The sequence below is a fragment of the Athene cunicularia genome (genome assembly GCF_003259725.1).
Source record: "Athene cunicularia isolate RWA chromosome 1 unlocalized genomic scaffold, athCun1 chr1_part1, whole genome shotgun sequence".
NCBI lineage: Eukaryota > Metazoa > Chordata > Aves > Strigiformes > Strigidae > Athene > Athene cunicularia.
Window position 1 is genome coordinate 17,601,561 of NW_020799091.1, and position 20,154 is coordinate 17,621,714.

Here is a 20,154-nt window from a genome sequence, read left to right on the forward strand (position 1 = left end):
GGGGCGCCCCGCTGCGCTCGGCCGGGTCGTGCGCTCCCCTCGCTCTGTGCGCGCAGGCTGCGCGGGCGGAGGCGCCTCTTCAGACGGGTTTTCCTGCACGATTCATTTATACTTGGGCGGGAACCATGCGAAAATAGCAGTTCCGTTATATTCGTAATTTAAAACACGTTGTGCGTAATGTTGTAAGGAAGCTCTTTGGATCTTACAGCTTTAACTAAAGAGACTATATCTGGAGTATCTTGACAAAGTTCTTTTTGTCTGCATTGTTAAACTGCTCTGCTCTCACGGCTGAACTACAGTGCTGAGTGCAGAAATGAGTAGGATTTAGTATAATGGAGAGCTTGGAGGTTGTCTCAAGGTGTGTTTAGTGAGACTGTGTTTACTGGTTTATAAAATATGTGAAGACCTCTTAGAATAAGAGAGACTTCTTCCATTTAAAATGGCTAGCTGTAGTGATCTCGGCTTTGTTTAGACAGAAATCTCTTCTTTGAAAGCAGCCTAGACTGGCTGAAGTTCTAAAATTTCCTGAATCTCAAATACAAAAAAATAATACAGCTTTTTTTAAAAAAAAATGATTTTGTGTCTGAAAATTGTCATGATTAGCTTGTATCTTGGCTGAAATATCTTGATGGCTCAAGAATGTTACGCTTTTTAGGTAATCCAGTATTTATAGCTTTGCCTGTGTGGTCAGAATAATGTCAGTCTTGAAACACACCACCCTTCTCCCCACAGTGATGAAACCTAAAATCGGTGTACTGGTGGAGGGAGCAGTCGTGCCATCCTACACACTTCTGAAGAGTACCAGAATACATCAAGTACTATCTCTTAAAAATGTCATTGGCATGTGCTGGTAAAAAGGTGTGTTACACCTCCTGTTTCTGTTGTCCTCCTCCAAACAGCCCATTCTGTAGCAGGTTTTGAGCTGTATGTACTTGAGGTTTCCAGTCTGGGTCAGTGCAATTAGTTTTACAGTACGCGTGTACCTTACCCAGTATGTGTTGGCTGTACCTTTGTAGCTTGTGCTCCAGTTGCACCAGGTCACCTTTCCCTTGCTATTCATCGAGGGCCATGCTCCTGTGCTTCAGAAATACAGGGCAAGACAGCTACTTGCACCCAGTCCTAACCTCCAAAATGGCTGGAAAAAGCCCTGTCCATTTACATTTAGTAGATTGTATTTTATGTAGTCTGCTTTAGACTAGTGGCTCCCAGCTTGCAGAATCCCAAGTCCAATGCAAAGTCGAAGCGGATACACGGAATCAGCCTCTGTCTGTGGAGCGCAGCATAAGGCTGGTCAGCGTGTTCCTGTGTCACGGTTACAGGAGCTGGAGAGCACCACACAGAGAAGCTCTTTCCATTTGTAGTCCTGATGTTGCTGGAGCTGGTAGTAGTGGTAGTGCGAGAGACAGCACTTCCGGGATGGGATTGGACTGCGGAGTTAAAACTTGCTGATAAATGAAACATTGCTGTGTCCTTCTTAAGAGAATAAGCAATAAAAGTTTGGAAATGTTTCCTGTTAGTGTATCTAGAAAGCCTTCCATCATACTGCATTGCAATTATACTAAAACAACAGGCTTCAATGCAAATCGTGACATTCTCCAGTGGAAATGGGTAACCTTAACTCTGCTCTTTAATAACGTGGTGATACCCCTTTCCATAGGAGTTGGTTCTAGGCCATCACTAGTTCTCATTGAAGCTACACCAGTATAAAAATGCTTAGAAGTGTTTTATTATTCGTAAGTGATACAGAGGAAAAAAAAAAAAATGAGTAAAATAATGCTGGCAGGTGAGTGTGAGGCTGTGTATGTATCTTTAGTGTGAAGATCAGTTTCCTGACATCACTTAAGCTGCATTTTTGTGTCATTCTCTGTGTACTGGATGTAGAGTCATTCAGCAGCCAGTAGACTTAGAATTTTACCCAAATTTCTCAATAATTAAAAAGGGACTTGAAACTAATTTTGTACTTGAGTTACAAGGGTGTAACAGTAAGTCTGCAGCTAGCTGAAGTCCTGAGTTTAACCCTGTACCACCATACAGGTGAGAGGCCAGCTGGCTAGGAAGCAGATTTGAAGGAAAGGAGCTGGGAGTCCCCACAGACAAGTCAGTTGAACATGAGTCAGCAGTTCTTGCAGCAAAGTAGGCCAGCAGCATCCAAGAGTGGAGGCAGCAGATCAAGGAAGATGCTTCTTACTCTCTTCTCAGTATTGCAGGGGTGCATCCAGAGTACTCAGCTCCCCAGGTCAGAAGAGACATGGACATACTGGAGTGAAAGGTTATGAAAACAGTTTAGGGAGCTGGAGCACAGGATGCTGAAAGAGCTGGCTTTGCTCTGCCGTAAGAAGAGAAGAAACAGGGGTGATCATAGTGGTATCTATACATACTTAACTGGGAGGATTGCAGAGAGGACAGTCAGATCCTTCTCAGGTGCACGGTGAAAGGATGAGAATCAGTGGACACAAGCTAGAACACAGGGAAATCTGAATAGATACACCTACTGGGCAGGTTTCTGAGCAGCCTGATCTAGTTAGTCCTGCATTGAGCAGGGCATTTTACTTGTTATTCCAGGAGATCCCTTACAACCTAAATTATTCTGTGACTGTAATAAGAAAGTTATTAGTTGTTTATTTAATGAGTAACCCCATTAGAAGAGAGACAGTTGAACATGATTTTGAAAACTAATTCCTACATCAAGAGTGTATACATTAAGCTAAATTATAAGAGTAAAAGTATTATACTAATGTATCTGATTATAGGCTTTTTATGTCTGTGAAGCAGAATATAGAAGATTGTAAGTAGAGTTGATTGCTGAAGTTTAATGGCATATGTATATACACTTGGTCAAAGATTAATTGTGCTCAGGAAAAAACGTAAATTTATGGATATAAATACATTTAATACTAAGTGTCAAATGACAATTCCTTTGAAGGTTTTCTTCTTCAGGCTTGGTTAGCAGCATAGGATCTTTCAGAGCATTATCAATCTATTTTTGAAAGAAAGAGATACTATTATTTTGCCTCTCCAAAGACGCTTTCCTTAGTATATTTAGTACATTTGCTAATACTATGCTTTTGTTTTGTTTTAGAAAGTAAGTTTGGGAATGACTGTGTTGTCTCGTTTCCTATTCATTATTAGCTTTTTTATATGGACAATGGATTTTCTTAAGCTTGGTACTAGCTTTTGTCATACATCTATTTAAAGAGACTTTAATCAATAAAGGTGACTGCATTGATTTCATAGGACATGTCTCTGTTTTTCAGTTAAGCTTGGTGCAGGAGGCCCTGAGTTGCCACTTGTCTGGCTGCATCAGAAACATGCTGAGTCCAAGCTAATAAGCCTTGTCTCTCAGCACGAAAAGGAATCCATCTTGAGAAACATAAGGATTCAGACTACTTAATTTATTTAGGAGACAGGCAAGAGAGAATTTGGTGGAACGCTTTTTTTTTTTTTTTTTTTTTAATTAATGGTAAAAAGCTTTTTAATCTAGTGAAAAAACAACAGAGAGACTAAAAAGTGCAATTTCATCCTACAGTGAAGTTAAAATACCGTTGAACCAATTGGTCTAGAGCTTTTGTATGTATTCTTTTACCATATTTTTTTTGTAATTAAGTCCACTGAGATGCACACGCTCAGATTTTTTTCCAGGTTTAACTTGATTTAATTGCTGTGAATTTTTTTTCTAATTGTTGATATTTCAGTTTATCAAAAGTGGCATTGATTACAAATGTAACGTAAGTTATAAATTCCAGTATAAACTAGGTGAATGGTGTTAATGCATTATACATCTTAAGGTTTTATATCAACTTGTTCAGCAAAGAGAAACAATTCAAGCATGAACTTTTTAGAAAAGAAATACTAAAACCTTTAAAAAGAATAGTTTTATAACTGTCAGAAAATCCATTTCAGTAAAATGATTGGGAATTTATGATTTGTACATTGTAGCTGTGGTTCTGAACAAATTTTGGTATTACAAATATTTTTTGATAAAACTGCTCCAACTACTGAAATGTTTTAGAACCTACTTAGTTCAGTATGTGATGCAGATGGAAATAATTTTAGGAATTCTTATGTCATCATTGGATTGGACTCCCATTGTAGTCATTTCTATATACACGAAATGATATATCTGCTGAGATCCCCAAGAATTAACTAGATAATGCAATACTATGCCATACTGTATTAATTAAATGTTGGGGTTTTTTCTTACAGGGTAAAATTCTTTACAAAGTACGGTGGAAAGGTTATACATCTGATGATGATACCTGGGAACCAGAGGTTCATTTGGAAGACTGCAAAGAAGTGCTTCTTGAATTCAGAAAAAGAATTGTGGACCATAAGCCTAAACCTGTTAAAAAAGACATACAGGTGTGTTTCACCTCCCAATATCTTACACTGAAGATGTATTCCCTATCTAGGCTCTGCTAATGCAGGGAGGGAGAAGGGAAGAATTTGGGATATGGAATTAAGAAGACTTAAAGAATCTCTTAACCTAAAACTGTTTTGCTTTATGTAAAACTGAATGTTGTTGTTGTTGTTCTCAGATTTGCTGAGTTTGTTTGTAGACTCTAAATCCATCTACACTTTATTTCTGTTTTTAATGGGACTATATATATGATATATGGTCCTTTTAGCTTGTTTTTGATAACATAACCCCCTTTCCCTACCCACATGTATATCATCTTGTCAGTGAAGCTAGGCGCTACTCAATTTACCCTCCTGCTTTGTGTAGCAGATTGATGAGGTTTTGCATGTTAACAATTAGAATTGGTAAGATGGTAAGATAGGAATACAGAAAACTTAATTGCAAGAAAGCAGCATATAGCTTTTTCTTTTCTTTTTTAACTACTCAGTTTGAAAATGAAGTGTAAGAATCTTTTCTGAAAACTGGTAACATACTTCAGGGAAACCTGTAGGTAAATTTTACAAAAGCAGGTTAATTGTTTTTGATGTAAAATAGTTCAGATTTAGTTCTCTTCTGGAATGTGATTGTTGGATGTCTGGTTTACTTGACTTGTTTATGTGTTAATTCTCATGCAGGCAGTTCATAATGTAATTTAGGTAAGTGAGCTAGAATTGTACTTACAAATTTTACAATTTGTCAATGAGGAATGATGTTTGCAGTAAAAAGATTTAAGTGTATAAAAATTTACTTCTAGGCACCACCACTACCATTTTTGTATAGTTTGCTCCAAAGTGATACAGTTTAATGGAGAAATAAATATTTTCCCTTTTTCCCCTGTCTTTTAGAAACTGTGTCTGAATGATGATGTATTTGAAGCAGAATCTGACAGTGACTGGCAAAGTGAAACAAAAGACGTTTCACCAAAGAAGAAAAAGAAGAAGTCAAAAGATGGAGAGGATAGAAGTCCAGATGATCTGAAGAAGAAAAAGTCTAAGTCTGCAAAACTGAAAGAAAAACCCAGAACAGAATGTGAAAATTCCTCAGATACTTTGGTTTTAGATTCAAAACCAAAGAAAAGGACTTCAGAAACCAAGGAGGATTCAAAGGAACCAAAGAAACAACGGAAAGAAGATAATAAAGAAATCAAGAAAAAGAAGGGAGAAGTTAAAGATTTAAAAATAAAATCTAAAGAAGATTCTAAAGAAAATAAAAAATCACGTAAGGAGAAGCATGGAGATGTTCAGTTTGACTCGGAATCAAGTGCTCTAGATGATGTATTTTCTCAAGGAACTGATAATGAAAATTCAAATTTAAATTCTGAAAATAAAGCCGAGAAGGAAAAGGTAATAGGTGGAGAAGAGAGATTGGAACAAGAAATTGCTGAAAAAGATTCCATTGCTGATAGACATCTTGATGAGTCAGCAAGTAATGAAGATGATAGTATTGATGTTAAGGGTAAAAGAAAGAAGAAAAAAAATCAGAAAGCTGAAGATTGTAAAGAGGAAGGTAGAAAAGTGGAAGCTCAAGATGTCTGTTTAGACAAGAAAAGCTTGCACAAAAAGCAAAAATGTCAAGAAAAAGTAAAAATGGTATCAGGAGAGTTGGAGAAAGTGTCAACTGCTCCTTCACCGGTGCAGAAGGGTTTGAAATTGAGCACTGATGAAAGAGGGCGCAAGTCCACCGATTCGACTGGGGAGGTAAGCAATGCTAAGGCATTGGGGTGGGAGCTGAGTATTAAATCAAACATCTTTGAGGTACAGATATCTCAGAAGGCTACTGTTCATGATGGCAAAGAGAAAAATACAGATTGGAAAGCTAACAAGCTGGATGAAGCTAAAGAAGGGCCCACTGCACGATGTATAGGAGTGACTGAAAAATCTCTGGTATGTGAACACTATAAAGGAGGGAATGCTTTAGGAGAGAAGGCTGTCTTTAAATGTGAAATTTTGTATTTCTCTGTTACATGTACTTACTTAGAATGAACTTTACTGTTCTTCCAGAACATACTGTGTTTATTTAGCTTTGTTCCTGCCACCTTCAACATTTGATGTTCTACTTGTGTAGTAAGACATTCAGCCTTGAGCAACTGTCCAACACTGCATAGTGAAGTGCCCTTTTGAGCTAAAGCACACACTTAATCTCTCTCAAAAGCCAGCCGTTCCATTATACCTTACATGTGTTAGCATCTGCCTGAGAATTGGAATGCTGAAATTGCTTCTAAACCCAAGTCTCACAGATGATTGTGCAGCTGGCTTGTCTTGTTAGAATTCCTGGGGTGCTTAAAGAAAATGTTAGTTTCATGACATGGTTTCATATTAATTACAAATGCTGTATCTGCTCTGAGAAATGAGCTAAACAAATAATGGAATATTTCTTTTTCCTTATTTAATACATTAGTGTGTTAAGAGAAGCAGGATGGTAAAGCTAAAAGAAAAAAAAAATCATGGAAAATAGTAAAACAATATTTCTGGAATGTTTCTGAGAATATAATTTCTTTCAGCTGCTTCAGACTGTTCTAATACAGTTTGCAGTTTGTAAAACTATGGCTGTTCAGAGAAACTCCTTTCTGATTTATAACAGGATTGCAGCCAAAACACCTTGATACTTACTGGATCATATCCCACTTCTTTTGAAGCCATAATTTCTGGGGTGACAAGTTTCTTCTGTAGGTTCAGCAGTGGTACTTTGCTCAAGATTGCTGCTTGTATGGAGTAGGCCACCTTAAATATAAGGAAGTTGATTTGGGGGTAGAGAATTACATGGTATAATCTCAGAGTAGAGCTACACAAAATAGTATCTGTGCAGGAGCTTAGTGGTGAAAGCTCTTGTAAACAAGAAGTTACTATGGGACATAGCCCAGTTTCAGAAAGTTAAATAACTGAAATGGTATGGCCTTTATTACTCAAGTATTTTCTTGTAGTTCGAGGCTATAGCGTTCATGAGAGAGAGACATCAGTGATGATAATCAGGTAACTCTTTGGAATTCTGTTTTATTTACCAGTAGTATAAAAATGCTGTCACCCCAAACATGAAGAAATCAACAGTGGATGAAAGTTGGTTTGCTTATGGCTCTTCAGCCAGCATTCTCAGTAAGTTACCTGTATGCCTTTCTCGAGGTCATGCTCCAAGGTACCAAGAAAGGCATTCTGCTCTTTGCTTTTTATCAGTCTAGGAGACTGTCCTGGTTTTGGCTGGGGTTTTTTCCCCTTCCTTCTTAGTAGCTAGAATAGTGCTATGTTTTGGATTCAGTATGGGATTTGATATGAGAAGAATCTTGATAATGTACTCACGTTTTTAGTTGTAGCTAAGAAGCCAGTCACTTTTCAGTGCACAAGAAGCTCGGGGGGGGGAGCATACCCAAAACAACAGACCCAAAATGAACAGTGGAATATTCCATATCTCACGTCGCGCTCAGTGTGTAGGTGAGGGTAAATCAGGAAGCTCACTCGGGTTTTCAGGGTGGTGGTTTCAGGATTCTCTCTTCTCTGGGATCACTAGCTGGGAATGGGCTGGGCATCGGTCAGCAGATGGTGAGCAATCACGTTATGCATTACCCATTTGTATTTATCATTATTATTATTATAATTATTATTTTAATTTCATTTTATTTCAATTATTAAATTTTTTTATCTCAACCTACGAGTCTCCTTACCTTTACCCCTCCAGCTCTTTTTCCATTCCCCAGGAGTGGGGAGGGTGAGTGAGCGGCTGCCTGTTGTTTGACTGCTGGCTGTGTTTAAACCATGACAGAGGCTTAAACAATATTTTCTGTAACTGGTTAGTTATTCTCCAGAGCAGCTGTGGACTTACTGGATGGGTGTGTTTCGTGGAGAGTTCTGGAGGGTTTTTGGCTTCACTAAATTGTTGGCCCAGACGGATTATTATTTTCAAATAAAATCATTGTGTATGTTTAAGCTATCTGTCTTTCCTTATGCAACTCTGACGGCAGAACACTGTCATGTCAGTTTATAATACTGTATTCTTTCTTTGGAGGCAGTTTGCACACCGAACTATTCTTTCCATTTGTTTTACCTCCACAGATAAATGTGCAGTGTATATTGTGTACCTGATCAGTATTGCAAATCTGGAATAGAATTCAGGATTACTGATTTTAACAGCCACTCTGTGTAGCAAATATCTGGTAATCCCTTTAGTAAATTACAGGTCTCCTTTTATATACTGGCCATCTGCTGGGATTAACACTGTCTCTGCTACTACTTAATCATGTCAGTGATCAAACGCTGAGGTTTTGTGGTGGGGAGGGAGTGAGTGAGAAAGACAATTAAGTGTCTCAGTTCTGCTAACATTATGATACACCAAACTCATATATTTTAACTGAAGTTTTTCCTGTGTCAAAGAAACGGTAGCATTTAATGATAAATGCAGTCTATAGTTCCTGTGGGAACTTCTTTTGGGGCAGTTTCTCAGAAAGCCAGTGCTATTCTGTGTACCAGGTTAGTGTCAGGGGCTGATACAAAGCCATGCCAAGAAGCTTTGTCCCACCTACTCTGCAGTTTGGAATTTGCTGACTGAATGGAGAGAAAGGATTATAGGAGGAGAAAGGTAACCTTCCGTGAAGGCAGTTGAATTCTGTTTTGGTGAATTTGATTGTATATCTCATCTATCATAAATTTCTTATGTGATACCAGATATTGCTAGGCTCAGTGTTCTCTGTGGATTGGGTGGATTTTTCCGAGTGTTTTTCACAAATGGCTGTTGCTGTAGTGTTCTGTTTGTGTAAACTGGAAAACTTGGAACCTTCTTTATAAAAAATGTCGTTTTCTCAGTTAAGGTTCAAGTCAGTGCTATCATAATTGCTTTGAATATTGTGCTACAAAGGTGTTAAATACTTCAAAATAATTACATCCTATTCAGGCTTGGTATTTGGAACAAATGAAAAGTTCATAGTTTGGAATTTCTGTCAAAATGCTGGTTTTGGCATATCTGCACCTCATGCCATAAAGCACCTTGAATGCCTGGGTTGCAGGAAACACCTGAATTGAAGTTGTTTTATTTTGGAAATAACATCTCTTCTCTTATGGAAAAAGCCTTCACAGACTTAACTCCTGACTCACCTGTTTAATTCTTTTATTAGAAATGTCCTCAAGTCTTGTTATATACAGGCTTCAGTAGTATTAATTCTAGTTATATTTTATTGGAGTGGTGAAGGTTCTTTCATATTTTTCTCTACCACTTAAACTTGATCTTTGTTCTTAATATCAGGAGAAAGAAGTAAAGAGAACTGAAACGAAAGAAAAATCTCAAAAGAAAGAGTCTGAAAAAGAAGAAAAGACTGGAAGAGAACAAAAGGGCCTAAAAAGTAAGTGCTAACTGCTTAAAGGAGAGAAGGGAAAGACCCTTCAGGACGTTCTCTTATTTCTACAAGAGTGGGTATTGTATAGTTTTGTAACACATCAGAAACAAAGATTTCTGCTTTCATTCTAGGAAGCAGAAGTCTGCTGTTTAGTGGCTTTGTTAATACAGGCTTTGTGAGAATGCTGTGTGTACTTTCATGTATGAAGCATGGAAGTGTATAGAAATCTCTTAATGTTTTTGTAGACAGGTCTAGATTTTTCCCTTTCATTTAATATTGTCAACTCTGCTTCTGTGGCATGTAACAATCTTTTTCTTTTTAGAGAAATTCACCCAACTATTGGCTTATTTCCAGAAGTGTTCTTAAGACACTATGAATACACATGTTTTATGTTTAGAAAAACTAGCAGAGGTTCCCATCAGAAAAAACTTACTGCCTCTTGCTTTAACCCCAATGATGAATTACATTATATAGCACTTAAATCATCCAGTTCTGGTGATATTTTGATACATGAAGAAAAATAGGTTGTATTTCTGTTCTTAATAGTATAATGGAGTATTAATGTTACCATTGTTGATTTCAGTAAAATTCTGTATGGTTTTATACAGGATAAATTGCTTTACTACTTTGATGAGGATGTACTGAGAAAAACTAGGTAACTCCACCTTTGATAATCATGAATGGATATAGGAAGAGCTATAATGTTTCAAATAGCTGTTGCTAGAGAGAAATCTTTCACTGAAGGTAGCATAGATGCTTACAATGCTTAAGAAAATTAGTAACATACAGATTGATTAATGAATGTTCTTCATAGAGCACATGTCCTTCATTTGTTCATCACAGATACTGAACTGTATTTTCAAAGTAGTAATTTATACATAATTCTAAACTACACTTCTTAAAAAGAAGATGGTACCATGTTGGAAGCAGTCAGAACTCAGACTTAGTAGGTTAGATGGAGGTCAACTAGCTCTCCCCAGTTTTTTGGCTTATGTTGTTAAGCTTGCTGCTACACTTCAGCAATGATTACCTTATGGAAAGAGAACAGACCTTTTCTAAATGGGCTCTGGTAACAAACTTTGTGATGTAATAGTCTTTAGTGGCTCAAGTAGTCACTCTTGGTAACTGTCTTAATATTCTAGGCTTTAAGGACATCAAAAGCGCATTTGGATTGTTTAATGTAGCTTCAGAAGAAAGAAATGAATATTCTGAGAATAACTGCAGAAGAGAAGAGTCTTCGCTAGAATATAAATTCATGGAAGAATTAAGAGCAAAAGACAGCAAGGTGTACAAGGAAAGAAGGAACATAAAAGATGAAACAGACACATGGACTTGCAATGCTGCAGAACGTGATCGAGAAGTAGTGGTGGATGTGTGTCAGATGGAGAACTCTGGTGAGCAGTAGAAACAAATGCAGGGAAAAGTTGAGCACTGGCAGTTAATGTTTTCTCCATTCCTGCTTGCATCTTTTAGTGCTCCAATTCTTATGTCTGCAGGAGGCTGAAATGATGTTTTCTTTTGAAACTCACTGATAACTTTTCATTATGTTTCCAGTGTGTTTCTGCTATTACAGTAATGGAGTGTTCACCATCTCTTACACTTCAGCCTAATTAATTTAGAACAAATAGACAGTTTATTTCAAGTAAAAGCATCTTACGTCCGTTTGTAATGTAGCCTTCATTGTTTGGAACCATTCCACACTGCCTTCCAGAGTCTATTTAAATGAAAAGTAGTAGTATGTTAAGCTGCTGATCATTGAAGCAATGGCAAGCAATGAATGGTTTGGAAATTTATGTCTTATTTTATGTTTTTTCTTCCATAAAATCAAATATATTATAGGTGGCAAGCAACAAGTCCTGAGTTTGGGTATGGACATGCAGTTAGAATGGCTTACACTAGAAGACTTTCAGAAGCATCTTGATGGAGAAGATGAGAATCATATGTCAACAGAACCGATATCAAGTAGTGAGTAGTTGCTGGGAGGAAGAGTCATTTCTTAGCTGGCGTTTCAATGTGAAATATTCTATAACTGCATTGAATTTATTTTCTAGCTCTCCTGAGGGATGCTGTTAAAAGTGGTGATTATATGACAGTAAAGATGGCACTTTCTTCAAATGAGGACTATAATCTGGATCAAGAGGTAATTCTTATGCAGTAGAAGTATCGGAGAGGGGCAGGAGGGAAGAATACAAATTTGGATTGTTTGAGTTTTCCCCTCTTGCTAGTAGCAAATTTCTGTCTCATGTTGGAAAAAAAGCACAAAGGAGAAAAGGGAGTATAGAATTTGAGGCTTCAGTACTTGTTACCAATTTCTTCCACAGAAAAAAAATGCAAGTTTGATACAAGTAAAGTTGGATAGAAGAATCCCAGTAGCTGGATTTACAGCAGATTTTTCCACTGGATTTAACTTTACATGCTATAAATAATGATGATACTCTCAGGTCAAGTGACTAAACGATGTAAAAATATCTATACATTAAAAAATAATAAATTTGAATGTTCTGTTTGACAGACTGGGACCATTTCACTTCAAGAATAGTAACTTTTCTGACGGTTCATCATCAGCTGTGTTCTTACTAGTTTTTCTGTCAAGGATCTGTTTACCTGTTAAATAGTACTAGAGTTCCATTTTTGAGGATTAAAATCTCTGATACCAATATTTTCACAGGTGATCTTGTGTAGTTAATGCTACATAAATGACTTGCGGAAAAATCACTCTATAACTGTGGAGTTATAAAGTAGGTATGTTTATTCAGCACTGGGCGCATGGGGGATCGCTCCACCACAAGCATGCGCACCGTTTGCAGCTCCCGTCCGGCTTATATGTTACAAAGTAGTGCATATTCATAGAACGCCTATACATATACATAGTCTACCCGTGCCTCCTCTCGCTTCTCATGGTAATCAGGTCTCCTCCCCTTGTGCCTGCGCGATGAGCTCTTCAAGTTCCGGGCAGGGGTCTTATAGATTAAGTACCTCTTCTTCCTTGCTGATGAACTTTTCACCCTGTTGCTCTGCGCAACCTCAGTTGTTCTCTGGCTTCTGACCAAACTGCCAGGCCAGTTTGCGCTGGAATTTGGGGTCATCTGTTGCTGATACCCACAACTTCAAGGACCAGAGGAGGCTTCTCTTTGAGCTAGGAAATAATAGCCTAGCAATGTTATCAGCACCTGGTATGTCTTTGCAAACAGCCCCATACGCCTCCTTTTGTCTTGCACCATCAATCTAAGGTGGTTTAGACTCCGCATCTCATTCCCCCCTTTTCTTCCTACTTAGTAAATTCTTTTACTACTTATCTATCTATTTCTTAATCTATTTCCCTGGCCCCATAATATGTTAGTACTATCCTACAAATGAGTTTATTGCTTAAAGCTCAGATTGTGATATAAAGCATCATACATAGCTTGCAAGCGTTTTGTAAGACTCCAGATCCATACATATATAGCTACAGTAAGGATCAACAAAATTGCTACAGATATTAATAAAACAACCACTGGGTGAAGGGCTGTGTTTAAGATTCCAGTAGCTGTAGGTGACCATCCAAGGAGCGTATCCCACCAATTATGTTTCTCTTCCTGTTCAACCACCTTTAAGACTTTTTTTATCCTTTCCCCATCATGAAAGGTTGTGACTAATGTTTCTTGCCCTTTCTCCTTGACTTCTTCCAGTATCCGGTGTAAGTCTGGGTGTTTTAATAGGCTTTCTATATGACTTACATTTAACCATATGGGGACAGGAAGTACTGCTACCATAAGGCAGCTTTTCAAGAAGGAATGTGTAACCACTGGGGCAGAATAAGTGAAATCACACCCTAGGATGATGGTGAAATTACAAATACAATAATTTAGATGCTGTATCAGTTTCTTCTCTTGCCCATCTATGGTTATTGTGTCACATAGTGTCCATACACATGCATATTCCTTTCCGGTATAGACAACAATGGTCCTCAAATCTACGTTGGGATGTGCTCCAAAGTGACAAATCTTTTGGTCAGTATCTAAGCAGGTATCCTGGGTTATTAAGGTATTACTTTCACATATAAATCCCTGTTGTTCTTTCATGATACAGGGTTCAAGATCTACTGCTTGCCGTTTATTACCAGTATTCATAGCCCAGGTCTTATGTTCAAAGGGGTACAGCAGAGTCCTGTTGTAATTGACTCCGAGGCTTACAGTGTGGTGTATGGTGATTAATTTTGCATCGTGTACCGTTAACACAAAAGTCGTTAATGTATGCATGTCAGGCCTATAGGTGAAGTCGACCATATTCCACCATGATTGTAACTTTTTCTCTCTGTGGCACTATTCCAAACTATTTTTCGAATTTCAGTGGGAAGTGTGCCCTCCTTCCCTTATTACAGATTCTGCTACTGTTTGCATCCCCATAACTGGGTTTGTATGCAACTTAGAGCTATGGTGACATCACCTTGTAATGCTCCCAGTGTTTCAGCAATAAGTGTGTGATCTTTTGTTTCTTTTTGCTCCCAATCTGGCATTACTTTTGACATAGCCCATTGATGTACCCCTAATGCTGATAGTGAAGACCTTAATGGCTGTTGTAATTTTGATATATCCCTTGTAGTAGCTGCTAATTTGTTCATTATTACTTCTGAATATACTGAATTCAACATTCCTAATCTGGTTCCTAATACTCCAGTTAGGTCCCTCTGTGGTCTTTTCTGGTAGGTATTTCCCTTTTTCCTTAGCCAAGTTTTCCATCCTTTGTTCAAGGTTCACAAGAAACGGGAACAACATGGCTCTATATTAGAAATGTTAACTTGCATCTGTAATTCTACCTTTTTTAGAGACCATTTTGGATTGATCAGCACTTGCAGTTGGTCTGCGTGTCTGATCATGTACGGGTCGACCTTGTATATGTTGGGTGTAAGATTTACAGTGATTGGTGCGGTTGTCATGGTCACCATGCTTTCAGTTGTGGTTGTCACTAGGGTAGTCACCATGTTAAATTTAAAGATAGCCCTAGTTTATCCTTGGCCCAGAGACATGTCACAGAAACAGCAGGCTGAGTCAAAGTAAAATTATACCATCATTCTAGATCTTTTGGATCATATGTATGGCCAATACTTGACATGATATATTTGGGATTTGATATTTTGATCTCAGACACTGTAATTTGAAGCACTGACCAATGGGTGATCTCATCCATTACTCGACACCCTACTCTAATCTCTTGCCCTACCGTTCCCCATAATCGTGGTACTCCATTGACGTCTCTCCGGTTTTTGTATACACCTCTGTTCCCCGCATCACTACAGTAGCTAAAGTCAAGGCTGAGTTAGTATTGGTTATACCCATGCTCCCAGTATACCCAATGTACGCCTGGGACCATGACCATTCAGTGAACCTTTGACCGGGTATTTTGGGGAAAGGAGATTATTAGACTTATCGAGAGAAGCGTAGTCTTCCCGGCTGAGTTTGTGTAACCTTCCATGGGGATTTGTGGGCTCTCTTTACTCGGGTGTGATGAATCCAGGCTGAGTATTCCTTAATCTTGATGGCCGTAAATGTTGTGAGTAGCATTTGAAACGGCCCTTCCCATTGTGGTTCCAATGTCTTTTCTGTAAGAGACTTAACATAGACATAGTCTCCAGGCTGTATGTTATGTACAGGCCTATCTAACCCTCTACCCCGAGTTCCAAATACATGTTTCCCAATTCTGTTCAGTTGTTTACTTCATGCTATCATGTATGAAGTCATAGTTTCCTCCCCAACTTGCATCAACGTTCCTTTCTGTTCTGCGTAAGGTCTGCCATATAACATCTCAAAAGGGCTCAACCCTTCCCTGGCCCTTGGTTTTGCTCGTATACACAAAAGTGCCAGAGGGCGAGCCTGGGGCCAGGTCAGGTTTGACTCCTGCCCGAGTTTCACTATTTGCTGTTTAACCAAATGGTTCATCTTTTCTACTTGGCCACTAGATTGGGGACGATAAGGTATGTGAAGTTGCCAGTCTATACCCAGACGGCAACTGATTTGCTGAATAACTTTCAAGATAAAGTGTGGTCCTCTATCTGAGGATATAGTCGCTGGGACCCCAAAGCGTGGAATTATTTCTTGTACTAATATTCTTGTCACTTCCCGGGCTTTGGCAGACCTAGTGGGGAATGCTTCTGGACAACCTGAAAATGTATCAGTTAATACCAGTAAATATCGATGCCCCCCTTTTCTCGGAAGTTCTGAAAAATCAATTTGCCATTGTTGTCCTGGTCCATTTCCTTCTCCAATCTGTCCTACTTCTAGAGTGGGGGTATTCTTAGGATTAGTCTGGAGGCAAAGGTCGCACTGTTGAGTCACCTGTCTTACTATGGTATACAAATTTCTAGCTCTAATACTCTTGACCAAATATTGGTGTAGGGCCTCCGCTCCCCAGTGCCCTTTCCTGTCTTCCTCCCGTACCAGGTGTCTAGATAAACAAGAGGGAATTACTACCTTCCCTTGGGGAGTGACTGCCCAACCTTCTTCATTATATGATCCTTCCAGGTCTGTAATTTTTTGATCCTCTTTAGTATAAGTAGGCTTACGTTCTGGGATGACTTGCCTATCAGGAACTAAAACTCCCTCCATTTTTACCTCTCTTTTGGCTGCTTGTTTTGCCTCTCTGTCTGCCAGTTCATTTTCTTTTTCCAAATCCGAGTTCACCTTTTGGTGGGCCTTAACATGCATGATTGCTGCTTTTCTTGGAAGTTGTACAGCTTCTAGTAGTTCCAGAATTTCCTTCCCATGTTTGCTGTGTTTCCTTTGTGAGTTCAACACTCCTCTTTCCTTCCATATTGCTCCATGAGCATGAACTGTCCCAAAGGCATACTTTGAGTCTGTATAAATGTTCACAGTTTTGCCTTGGACTAATTCTAGTGCACATGCTAGAGCAATTATCTCTACCTTTTGTGCATATGTATCTACAGGCAGTGGTTCTGATTCCATGATCTCTTGGGTGGTAGTAACAGCATACCTAGCATACCTTTTGCCACTCAGGACATAGCTACTCCCATCTGTAAACCAGTTCTCAGTATCTTCTATAGGGTTGTTTTTCAAATCTGTGCGGCCTGGTATGTTGCCTCGATGGTCTCCAGGCAGTCATGTTGCACTGATTCTCCTGTGTTTCCACTCAGGAAGGAAGCTGGGTTAATAATGTTAGTTACTACAATCTCCACATCATCTTGTTCTACTAATTCCGCCAGATATTTTAAGAACCTTTGGGGCGAAAGCCACCGTCCCCCTTTAATTTCCGATACTGCAGACACTGTGTGAGATACAAATACAGTCATTTTCTGGCCTAAGGTAAATTTTTGTGCCTCCTGTATATTTAGGATCACTGCTGCAACCACTCGTAGGCATCTGGGCCAACCTTTAGTGGTTGTATCTAGTTGCTTAGAGAAATAGGTGACTGCCCGACGATATGGGCCTAAGTCTTGTGCCTGTATTCCCAATGTAATTCCCTGTTTCTTGTGTGAAAAGAGAAAGAATGGTTTACTTACATCTGGAAGTCCCAAAGCCAGGGCTGACATCAGGGCCTTCTTTAGCAAGTCAAAGGCTCGTATGGCCTCCTTATTCCATTGGAGGTTTTTCTGTTCAGTGACAGTTAGTGCATATAAAGTTTTAACAAGTAGTCCATAGTTATAGATCCATAGCCTGCACCAACCGGTCATCTCCAGGAACATTCGCAATTCCCTCACTGTTTGCAGCCTCAGAGTCTGGCAGATCGACTCCTTCCGAGCTTGTCCTAAAGTTCTTTTTCCAGCACTGATTTCATAGCCCAGATAAATCACTTTGCGTTGCATCACCTGGGGCTTTTTTTTGGATACTCGGTAGCCCTGAAGTTCCCAAAAATTTAAAAGGCTTACTGTCCAGGTAACGCAGGCCTCTTTTGTCTTAGTGGCGATTAGGATGTCGTCTGTGTATTGCAGCAGCTTTCCCTCTTCAGGTGGAGTTGGGGTTTCCCATAGTTCAAGGTCTTTGGCCAATTGGTTACCAAATATAGTGGGGCTGTTTTTAAATCCTTGTGGCAGCACCGTCCAGGTGATTCACACTCCTTTAATAATCCTATTTGCAAAAATGTTTCTATAACTGGCTGGATCCCTTCCCGATCCTCCTTTTTTAAAGGGTATTGGTTAATTCTTACCGGTTGTTGTCCTTCTTTGAGGTTTACCTCTACGGGCAGAGAGTTTTTCGCCCTTCCAGGTGTGTCAGTGGCCCAAACCCTGGGATACATTTGATTGACAATTTCCTTGCTAATTTCTCCTTCTGTGGGGACACTGGTTAGAGATAAGCTCATGATTTGTATAAATTCTTTGTTGTTTGCCTCCAGAGTAATCTCTCCATTGTTAAAGGTAATGGTTGCTCCTAATTGTTCTAGTAAGTCTCTTCCTAGGAGCACTTTTGTGGAGTTAGGCATATACAGAAATTTGTGTATGCCTAACTGCTTTCCAAATTTATGTTTGCAAAAGTATGCCTTTTCACTTTGGCCAGTAGCTCCCACCACCATAACATAGTCTTCTTTTCATTTCTCCCTTATAATCTTTTTCCAGAGCAAACACTAAAGGATCTTGCAGTGGAACTAGTCCACAGTCCCTCTGCCACCCCGAGTGATTTTGGAGGGTAAAGAACATGTCTGCATAAGACACCTCATCCTACTTCCCTTCCCTCTGTAAAAATAACATTAATTGCAAAAGCGTGTTAGAGTCTAAGGTCCCATTTAGTGGCCATTTAGCCTCCTCTTCCAGTTTATAAAGTGGCCACCACTGGTTACAATATTTAATCAGGATTTTCTTGCTTTCCGCGCTTCCCCTCCCCACTATGTCTTTCCAGTGCGTGAGTATGCAATCCAATGGGCTTTTCTTTACAATTCTTCCCTGCTTATTCTCCATTATTATTCCTCCTTCTCAAAATCCTTTCTCTCCACTCTTTCTCCTTTGACTCCCGTCTTTCAACCGAGAGATCTGATGACACCTCTTCTTCCCAACACTGCACACCTCGACCTGCTCTTATCAGACATCGACAATCTACGCACTCTGCTAATACCCATGCTTGGTGAGAGTTGCCCTTACCGGGGACAGGAACACAAAGAAAGCAGGGGATTCTCCCACGAACTCGGGGCGTATAATCGGCTGGTTTTCCCAGTCTAATGCTACCAGCTGCCCAGAAGGAGTTGTGTACAGTCCTTCTAGCAGGTATAAATCATTTCCCTGTGCCAACTGTTCATTCCTTCTATACAAATAATCACTAGATTCCAACCCAAACCAACGGAGAAGGGATCCGCTTTCCCGTTTCCGGTTCATGCAATGTTTTCACAAAACATGCAAAGACAGTGCATTATTTAAACAGATGGAAACTTCTCATTTGTTCTGCAGCGGCTGCCTCTCACTCACGCAGCAGCGGCTGCCTCTCACTCACGCAGCAGCGGCTGCCTCTCACTCACGCAGCAGCGGCTGCCTCTCACTCACGCAGCAGCGGCTGCCTCTCACTCACGCAGCAGCGGCTGCCTCTCACTCACGCAGCAGCGGCTGCCTCTCACTCACGCAGCAGCGGCTGCCTCTCACTCACGCAGCAGCGGCTGCCTCTCACTCACGCAGCAGCGGCTGCCTCTCACTCACGCAGCAGCGGCTGCCTCTCACTCACGCAGCAGCGGCTGCCTCTCACTCACGCAGCAGCGGCTGCCTCTCACTCACGCAGCAGCGGCTGCCTCTCACTCACGCAGCAGCGGCTGCCTCTCACTCACGCAGCAGCGGCTGCCTCTCACTCACGCAGCAGCGGCTGCCTCTCACTCACGCAGCAGCGGCTGCCTCTCACTCACGCAGCAGCGGCTGCCTCTCACTCACGCAGCAGCGGCTGCCTCTCACTCACGCAGCAGCGGCTGCCTCTCACTCACGCAGCAGCGGCTGCCTCTCACTCACGCAGCAGCGGCTGCCTCTCACTCACGCAGCAGCGGCTGCCTCTCACTCACGCAGCAGCGGCTGCCTCTCACTCACGCAGCAGCGGCTGCCTCTCACTCACGCAGCAGCGGCTGCCTCTCACTCACGCAGCAGCGGCTGCCTCTCACTCACGCAGCAGCGGCTGCCTCTCACTCACGCAGCAGCGGCTGCCTCTCACTCACGCAGCAGCGGCTGCCTCTCACTCACGCAGCAGCGGCTGCCTCTCACTCACGCAGCAGCGGCTGCCTCTCACTCACGCAGCAGCGGCTGCCTCTCACTCACGCAGCAGCGGCTGCCTCTCACTCACGCAGCAGCGGCTGCCTCTCACTCACGCAGCAGCGGCTGCCTCTCACTCACGCAGCAGCGGCTGCCTCTCACTCACGCAGCAGCGGCTGCCTCTCACTCACGCAGCAGCGGCTGCCTCTCACTCACGCAGCAGCGGCTGCCTCTCACTCACGCAGCAGCGGCTGCCTCTCACTCACGCAGCAGCGGCTGCCTCTCACTCACGCAGCAGCGGCT

At 40.8% G+C, this 20,154-nt stretch overlaps 1 protein-coding gene across 1 annotated transcript in view; it reads left to right on the forward strand.

Annotated features, from left to right (window-relative positions):
- MPHOSPH8 (M-phase phosphoprotein 8) overlaps positions 1–20,154 on the forward strand; it is a 37,722-nt gene that overhangs the window by 549 nt on the left and 17,019 nt on the right. The window contains exons 3-9 of the mRNA XM_026858256.1: positions 3,080–3,082; positions 4,204–4,359; positions 5,242–6,093; positions 9,620–9,716; positions 10,853–11,104; positions 11,550–11,675; positions 11,762–11,850. Of these exons, the coding sequence (XP_026714057.1) occupies positions 3,080–3,082; positions 4,204–4,359; positions 5,242–6,093; positions 9,620–9,716; positions 10,853–11,104; positions 11,550–11,675; positions 11,762–11,850 (1,575 nt within the window). The remainder of the gene's footprint in view (positions 1–3,079; positions 3,083–4,203; positions 4,360–5,241; positions 6,094–9,619; positions 9,717–10,852; positions 11,105–11,549; positions 11,676–11,761; positions 11,851–20,154) is intronic.